The sequence below is a fragment of the Punctularia strigosozonata genome (assembly GCF_000264995.1).
Source record: "Punctularia strigosozonata HHB-11173 SS5 unplaced genomic scaffold PUNSTscaffold_6, whole genome shotgun sequence".
Classification (NCBI taxonomy): Eukaryota; Fungi; Basidiomycota; class Agaricomycetes; order Corticiales; family Punctulariaceae; genus Punctularia; species Punctularia strigosozonata.
Genome location: NW_006767438.1, coordinates 716036 through 724953, shown reverse-complemented (window position 1 = coordinate 724953; position 8918 = coordinate 716036). Strand labels below are relative to the sequence as shown.

Sequence of the window (8918 nt, the reverse complement as noted above, 5' to 3'; positions counted from 1 at the left end):
CACTACTATCACTCCATGTTCGTTCCATATCTGCGAAGCTTTATGGCATGTTCCGACATCTCTGGGTGAGTTTACGCCGCGCTCCGCCTGAAATCCTTGTGTCTTGTTTATACGTCGACTGACGCAGAACTTCCAGTCTTTGCGACAGTCTCCGCGGTCTACGGCCGACCTTCGCATCGTGCATGCCTGCGGTATCCTAGTGTGCGTACGTCCGTAATCGATTTCTTGAGCGTATGCGGTTTGACACATGCTTCGCAGCTCATCCTCCTACGCGCGAGCCATCGCGCGAACTTGACCAATTTGCATCACTCGGAAGAACACCCCGATCAATCTCTGACAAATGCAAGCCGTCTGGGGCTTGTTTCGTTGGTGGTTTTATCAAATCGGACTATACTACATGCATCTATATGCGTAGGTCACCATACCACCGCGAATGCAGGTCATAAAGGCTGTTCTCAGCTTCCTACGACAGGAGTCAGCGGTCATGTACGGCCTCGTATGATGCCCTTGGCATACCTCAACGTCCAGGCAACGATCGGCAGACGCCTTCGACGGATAGAGGTTGCCGTGACAGAAGACGCGAAGCAGATAGTCCCGAGGCTTCATCAAACATTTACTATTAAGGCGGTGGAAGTTATTAACGTGAAATTGTAGGTTGAGACGGTTCGTTGCGTAGCGATCACTATATAGCTCGACGTCGCTGAAGTGCTTCTTTAGATGCTTCATGAGTAGCCGGGCCTTGGTCGCGCGAGACAGTGAGTTGGTTGTTCGGTCTTCGCGCGAGAACATGCTTACCTCTCGATTGCGATTCCTCCACTCCAGGAAAAACGGATGAACTATCATTGGCGCGTCCGGCCGACCGTTAACGCCCCCTTTGGCCTTGAAGATGAGATTCAGGAACTTAGTTAGTTCGTCGTCATCAACCGGAACGTTTTGGAGGGTGAGTGCTTGACGCCAGCGTTGATCGCATGTAGTAAAACGATTTTCGACCGGCTGACTTACACTCCAGTTGTCGTTCTCACCAGAACAATGAAACACACGTACGAATGTAGCCATTACGTCGACCTCAACATTTGCGGATGCGATAAGCCAGAACATATACGAGGCATGCGGTGACCCAAACAAATCCTTCTCTCTCTTCGAGAAAAGAAGATGCTGGAGGAGATCTGGGTGATAGCCGTAGAGGTCGCCTTGCTCGTCATCCTGCAAGAGAAGTGCAACTAGCTGACCGACCTTGTGGGTACGTTAGTGCCAATCTACGACGGGTACGACAAACTAGGACTCACACGATGGCTCTTCCAGGAGCCAAGCTTGATGCGTTGACTCTCGATATTCTCCCAACGCGAAGCGGCGGTGGACTCGCGCGGCGCAGGAGGGGGTAGGGTGGACATCGTGATGGACGGCGCCGGATAGGGCGAGGTGGTTCGGGGAGGCGAGGGTCCTCTGTCCCATATGTGCAAGTAGGATGCCCGCACCCCTGATCGCTGGCGGTGACTGATGTGATCGCGTGACAGGAGGATATTTTATTGAAGCAACAGGAACAAATCATAGCGCGCACCGTCGCCACGCAGCTATCGCAATCGCGGAATATCCAAGCTGCCTGCGCCGACGCCGAGCACCGGCCAGCCGTCAGCAGGCGTATCGAATCAATGCGCCATGCGTCGCAATCCGTCGCCGAAGGCGACTGTCCAACCAGCTGATGGTGTTCAAGTCGCGAACACGAGGCTTTTCGCTTCGAAGTTCCATATCTAAAGGTACGCTGTTCGTGTTTGCGATCGCTTACATTCATCGACGTGCTTGCGTGATAAGGGAAGATCGGCGGGACTGCAGGAAGAGTGATCAAGCAACTAGAACATGGCATATACGCCGTCTGTACACCCTCGGATGTCCCATTCCTACCGGATATCCGTGGATGGGACGCATAGTAGGCTGCGACCTATCACGACTAGAGAGTCGCGGACGGGGCAAAGCTTGTGGTCCCATTGCGGCGCCGTTACTCCCGATATGGAATTGGCGAGTTTGGGGTGAAACCGAGCTGCCGCTGGCCCGCGTGCTGCAACAGGCACATGTGATGATGAACGCAACGGCCGAATATGGCGTATCATCGTATACCCGCCCGCGCCAATCCCCTCGTTCGGCGGCCTCTGGCAGCGCTTACGATTCACAGCAAAACGTGGACTCAACCATTGGAGCTCCCGTCGCTCTTGGACGTTCCCTACCTCGATATCCCCGCTTGGAACTACCCACTTGTAGAACAAAGCACGCGAAAACTTGAAAACAATGAAACAAGGCGTTGGTGTTCCATCTCTTCCACCTCGCCGTCTGCTCACATCTTTACTGTCAGTCCCGTGCCACGAAGGAGGTCGGCGACCTCGGACCCGCTTTACCAGAAGATCGTCCGCCTCGCGCGAAGAGGTCCACGGTGAGCACCTCATTTCGTGACTTGCTGCATATGCTGAGACTTTCTCTTCGCAGACAAAAAACGCGAAGCCCGTTGGTCGCGGGCCGCGTGCACGTTCTACCAGGACGTCAAACGTCCGTCGCTTTATACCTTAGTTTGCAGGCTAGAACTGATGTTTTTCCTCTCAGAAGGAACCTTCAACCGAACGGCGTGCTACGCGCCGCAAGAAGACAGCTACTACGGTAGCGACGGTCGGAGAGGCCGTCGAAGACGAATGGGTAGCCGCAGCTGCCACCAACGAGGAGGCTGCCGCCAACGAGGAGGCAGCCGCCGCCAACGAGCAGTCAGCCGCTGCCAACGAGCAGTCAGCCGCCGCGAACGAGGAGGCAGCCGCCGCCAACGAGCAGTCAGCCGCCGCGAACGAGCAGTCAGTCGCTGCAGCCCCCGCCAACGAGCAGGCAGCCCCCGCCAACGAGCAGGCAGCCCCCACCAATGAGCAGGTCGCCCCCGCCAACGAGCAGGCAGCTGCTGCCAATGAGGAGGTCGCCCCTGGCAACGAGCAGGTCGCCCCTGACAACGAGCAGGTCGTCCCTGCTAACAAGGAGGTTGCCCCTGCCAGCGAGCAGGTCGCCCCCGCCAACGAGGAGGTCGCCCCTGCTAACAAGGAGGTCGCCCCTGCCAACGAGCAGGTCGCCCCCGCCAACGAGCAGGCAGCTGCCGCCAATGAGGAGGCGGTGGCACCTGCCGCCAACGAGGAGTCCGTCGCCGTGAACGGGGAGCCGACAAGTCCACGTTGGGTATGTCATGACCCATGTTGTTTCGTCACATGATTGACAAGGGTTCGTTTTCTCCCTCAGCCTCCGCAAAATGGGGCCGCGAATGAAGACGAATTGCAGCACAACAAAGACACGAGTGCATCTGAGGTACGTGAGACAGTCAAATTGTAGCGGAGCCAGCAGCCAATACCTTATAGATGGTTTCGAGTCGATGGCCGCACGGCTCTGCACCTAGCTCAGGGTACTCGTCGGGCACTGTGGAAATGTTCAAGGCAAAGGCGAGAGACGCCATCTCGCGGCTCGATAACGCTATGCTGGGTTCGACGACGCAGCAACAAGACGCAAATGCCGTGCAAAGCCCATCCGGGGAGCAACCCGCCGTCATATTCGACCCATCGCTCATCATCGACACTTTCCACTCAAGCATCGAAGCAGCCGCAGCCGCAGTGCCTCTCGGTTCTTCGCCTGAACAGGGCATTACGCATGTGAATGATACAGTATTGGTAGCGGCAGCACCGCGCCGAAGCCGTACGCTTGTGTTCGATGGTGTCGAGCTTCCCTCGGTTTGTACCCTGTATTTCCAACGCAGAAATGTCATTGAGATATGTGCACAGCGTGTACCACCTCGCGATGTCCGTGATTCCCCCAACAATCCCTTCCGGGCAATCTCTCAGCAGAACATGGACGTCGATGATCTCGGCCCGTCCTCGATGCCCTCCCCCGGACTGCCGCCATCCTCGCCGCCACGGTATTCATCATCTCCCGTCCCTTCTGAATCGCCTAGTTACCCTGGTGGGAGGAGTGGCCTAGAGTATGGGTATGACAGTGACGATCCCGTGCCCGACCTGATATCACCGCCTCCGTCCGAATACTCGGAGTCAGATGACGAAGACGAGGGAGAACGATTGAGATCTGGCTCTCGCAACATAGAAGAAAGCGAAGCCAGCGGATCTGAGTGGGATCAGTCCGGTTCTGGCGACGAAAGTGAAGAAGACACGGCAGCGGTAAAGGCGCGCAATATGAAGCTAATCCAGGCGAAGGCGGCTGACGTCGCCCGCGATGATGAGAGGAGCGGCGGGGAGGAGAACGAGGCGGCGGCACCTTCGAAGAAGTCTGGACGGAAGCGATCCAAGGCGAAGGCGGCTGACGTCGCCCGCGACAATGAGAGGAGCGGCGGGGAGGAGGACGAGGCGGCGGCACCTTCGAAGAAGTCTGGACGGAAGCGATCCAAGGCGAAGGCGGCTGACGTCGCCCGCGACAATGAGAGGAGCGGCGGGGAGGAGGACGAGGCGGCGGCGCCTGCAAAGAAGTCTGGACGGAAGCGATCCAAGGCGAAGGCGGCTGACGTCGCCCGCGACAATGAGAGGAGCGGCGGGGAGGAGGACGAGGCGGCGGCGCCTGCGAAGAAGTCTGGACGCAAGCCGAGGGCAGTCGATATCGCCGACGGTGTAGCGGGTAGCGGTGACGGGCAACATGGAAGCAAGAAGCGCGCGCAACCTGGCCCTCTTTCGGACGAACACCAAGAGATGATCGAGCAATTCAAGGACAAGATTGACCAGTTTATCTCGAAAATGGCGAGCCTCACTCACAAATCCCCGGCCATCATCTCCGCCCTAGTCCACGGCACAGACGTCCCCAAACATCGTGCTAGAAATATCTGGGACGTCTTTTCGTCTTGGTACGCTCGACAACACCCGCAGGAGGATGGCGGTGAGTTTACGCTCTTTCGCGTGTTTCTTTATACATGTTGCTGATTGTGTTATTAGAATCGAGGGATGACTTCATGACGCGCCTGCGGATGGAGTATCGGGTGCAAATATCGCAAATCGAAGACGATGAGCAACGAGAAGAAGCCATACAAAAATATATCGAGTGGCGTGGCGACCTTGAACAAACATACCTCGACCACCTTGCTCAGACGGGGAAACTGACGCAGCAATTCAATCGCGGCGTAGCCAAAGTCAACAACCTGGTATGTACTTGTACGCACATCGCCGTTCAACGTGTGAGAACCTCAATTGCGCGGGTAGGCGCGGCACTTATACCACGACCTCGGTGTACACGTCTTCGGATATGTAATTGACGCGCACGGTCCGTGCGGGTTTACTATGTTCGGCGGGTCACCGGAATGGGAAGAAATCAAGAAGTTGTACGTGAAGGACCATTTCGGGACAATGGCGAATTATCAGGCTGTCATACGGTTAGTCGAGAAGTCTGAAGTGTTAAATGACAGGGCTTCTAATATGAAAATAGTGTTATCGAGCTACGAAAAGCGGGAATTCCAGTCCCTGAACTCCCACCGCCGACATTGAATGGGTACCAAATCCCGGCTCAGGGGGAGGGCGAGCATATCCGGGATTACCACCATCGTATCTTCAAGTCTTTGATGAAACAGAAATGCCGTGAGTTCGTCTTCAATTCAGTGGGCCAGCTACTAACTTAGTTTTCTCCTCCTGCAGTTGAACTTGGTGTCGTCATTGAGACAAATAGGTTTCCCTGGGCCAGGATCCTCGAGTTCTTGGCGCGGAATCACATCCGTATCATCGACATGCACCCTCATTTCATACTCAAGAAGAAGACGCGCGGTGGATATGGCTTCAGCTTCCGTGGCGAGAATGTTGACGCAACAATCAAGCAAATCGTTGAACCATTCTTGGCCGAGGGCGCACATGGCACGAGGTTTCGCGTTGAGTCGTGGTTGCCGGGTTCGTACACGCAATTCCACATGTGCATCGCATCTAACATAAAGCTCTTTGTTAGAGGAGGATGCGATGCCCTGGAGTAAGAAGGGCCGCCTGCCGCTCATGATGAGCTGGCCGCTCACGGACTCCGAGCCGACGATAGTCTTTGCCGAGCGCAAGCAGGCCATCATGTATCGCCTCGACCAAACCAAGGTCTATTACGATAACGTTGCGCGCGAGGCGAAAGGAAAACGGGATGTCGACCTCGACGCCGAAGGTCTCTACCAGATGGATGGCGAGGACGAGGACGAGGACGAGGACGAAGACGAGGGCAAGGGCAAGGATGATGAAGACGAGGGCGAGGGTGACGGCAACGGCGACAACGACAACGACAACGAGAGCGACAACGACGGCGAGGGCGACAACGACAACAATGACGATGACGACGATGCCTTCATGATCGCCGCTGATCCGGGTGTTCACGACGAAGAGATGTTTTTCCGACACATGGACGACCATGATGACTTCGCGCCTGCATATTACAGCGGGCCATTTGCCGGCGGGGAGTTTACCTCCGACGACATTCGCGAACACGAGCCAAATGGGGCGGATGGGGCGGACGAGGCTGGGGGCAGCGAGTCACCGCACTATCATGAGGTCAGTCGTCTGTACCTCCATTTGCATACCTGGTGACGATGGCATGCAGGATTCCGAAGGCGAAGACGACGCAGACGACCACGACAACAGGGATGATGACGCCGCCACCGCCGCCTCCGAGTCTACGATCAATGGTCGACACTATCAGGAACCAGCAACGATGGCCCCATTGGGCTGGATTACTCAGGAGGATGCCTACCGGAGACGACCGATGGATCGCCATCCCGAAAGGGCTAGCCGCGATCATGTTGCTGTGACCGGTGAACGCCCCCCGGGGGTTGAGAAAGGGCATCATCGATCTCGTGCTACTGAAGGAAGACCTCAGGTAATAATTCTTGTAGAGAACTGCCCTCCGGCGTCTGACAATGGCCCCCTTTAGACGGATCGTCGTCCACCGACCGGTGAACGCTCCCTGGTGGTTGAGAAAGGGCGTCATCAATCTCGTGCCGCTGAAGGAAGACTTCTGGTGATAATTCTTGTAGAGAACTGTCTTTCGGCGTCTGACAACAGCCCCCTTCAGACGGATCGGCGTCCACCCCGCGAATGGGACTCTCATGGTGCAGCGCCCGCCACATACAGGCCGCCAGCCTCGGAAGGCGTGGAATGGCGCGGTTCCGCAGGGGCATCATATCAAGACGTAAGATTTCTCTGGACTTGTACATCGCTCACATCTGATATTGACACAGAGCGAACACCTTCAACATCAAGGGCAGCGGAAACGTACAGGCCACGTGACTCAAAGTGCGCAAGAGCCCGATGTTGAGGAGCGGCAAGTGAGGGTCTTGGAGACTGCCGAACGTGTTGCCGTGTTTACACTTCCATTCAGGTGAAACGCAGAAAAGTCGAGGATCATGCAAAACCACGCGGCGAGTCATCACGAAGCTCACTGCCCCAAGCCGCGTTTGGCGCCGAAGTAAGGACATGCTCTGCACAACTGTGCGCATGTTGCATGTTGGACTGACCCGAGGTTGTACAGAATGATGCCGCCAAAACCAGTCGACACGCCGTCGGCCTTACCGCCCGCCAACATGCTGAAGGACCGCGAGCACGATCGGAAAGGCCGCTTAGTGGGGAGGTTCATCGCGTGGACAACGTGCGCTCACGATCTGTGATACCAGGTGCAGGCTTCGACGTGGGGCCTTACGCTGGCGCTCCTATGGCCCGCCATCATGCTGAAGGACTGCGAACGCGATCGGAAAGGCCGCTTAGCAGGGAGGCTCATCGCACGGACAACGCACGCTCACAATCGGTGATATCAAGCGCAGGCTTCGACGCGGGGCCTTACGCTGGCGCTCCTATGGCCCTGCAAGCAGGCGCTCATCGCGCTGTACAAGGTACGTGGCTTAGCAGATTTTCTTGCCTTTTGATCATTTCATTTGATTAACAGATGGAAAAGGAAGGCCTGGCGCATCCACACAGACCTCGAAAACTGCGCAAAAGGCTGTATCAAAGACCACCGCACGCATCGCGTCGAGCGGTCCAGCGCAATCAATGTACAACGCCGTACGCGCATCATCTGGCAAGCCGTCGATCAATCCTTCCGCAACGGGTGCTCGAAGCGCAACGATGTCAGCGGTAGCCGCCCAAAGAGGCTCATCGCAAGCGGTGTCGCATCCTCGCGTGAGCGCGACGCAGGCTCATCGGCGTCCTCCAGGGCAAGGTGCCGCTCACGAGGCTACTCGTCGTGCTCCGACGCTATCGGTGATCGCGGAGACGCCAACGCCGGAGGCCTATCGCGCAAAACCGAGACCGAAACCGCGGCCGCTCAAACGGAAGAGGGATGGAGAATTGTAAATGACCGTCATTTAGAAAATCTAGAGGCTCGCATGGTGCATGTAAATATAATAATGCGAGCAGGTCAGCTCAATCGCCGTACATGCGTAAACTGTAACCGTCCATCACGTGGACCCGCCCCGTTTCGGCAAGACGGCGCGAGTTCACGATGCACACTGGCAGAGAGTCATAGCCCACTACCAGAACTGCAGCTCAAACAGCAGGTAGTACCCCAAAGGGAAGCTACAGTGGGTGTGGTATGTCCATGCCCTGGAGGAAGAATGTGGTAGTCCACGGCGCTGGTGGTGTGTCCAGAGTTTACAGCATTGAAGTACATGGTCCTACCGGGTCATGTGTGGCACTACCATGGTGTTAGTGTTCGGAGGCAGGGTATCTCCAGAGAACAGGTAGCCCCCAGCTGATGGGACCACCGGACATGGACCTACCAGGTGTGGCCATGTATGAAGGGAGCTACCAGGTAAACAGTGGTGGGATTACCATGCTTGGACATACACATCGTGTGGTAGGACCATTACACATTTTGCCGTAGCGCCATGGTCGTTCCACTGGTGCCCACAATGAGCTACCAGACCTCACCATGGTGGTTCCAGCCCTGCTCTGGTGAGACCT

General features: G+C 56.5%; 2 protein-coding genes across 2 annotated transcripts; one reads left to right on the top strand and one right to left on the bottom strand.

The window, feature by feature from the left end:
* Positions 1–403: 403 nt before the first annotated feature.
* PUNSTDRAFT_134116 (uncharacterized protein) lies at positions 404–1391 on the bottom strand (the record flags this gene model as incomplete). The annotated part of the gene is made up of 5 exons (XM_007383577.1): positions 404–463; positions 517–738; positions 796–900; positions 1045–1233; positions 1287–1391. 5 exons carry the CDS (start codon positions 1389–1391, stop codon positions 404–406), a joined length of 681 nt encoding a protein of 226 aa, XP_007383639.1.
* Positions 1392–2093: 702 nt separating this feature from the next.
* Positions 2094–8309, top strand: PUNSTDRAFT_134115 (uncharacterized protein; the record flags this gene model as incomplete). Its single annotated transcript, XM_007383576.1, has 20 exons — positions 2094–2249; positions 2345–2422; positions 2476–2535; positions 2590–3198; positions 3259–3324; positions 3375–3740; positions 3792–4887; positions 4944–5149; positions 5208–5377; positions 5431–5579; positions 5637–5882; positions 5938–6515; positions 6565–6840; positions 6895–6981; positions 7036–7152; positions 7202–7288; positions 7342–7428; positions 7492–7582; positions 7634–7849; positions 7903–8309. 20 exons carry the CDS (start codon positions 2094–2096, stop codon positions 8307–8309), a joined length of 5148 nt encoding a protein of 1715 aa, XP_007383638.1.
* Positions 8310–8918: the final 609 nt, after the last annotated feature.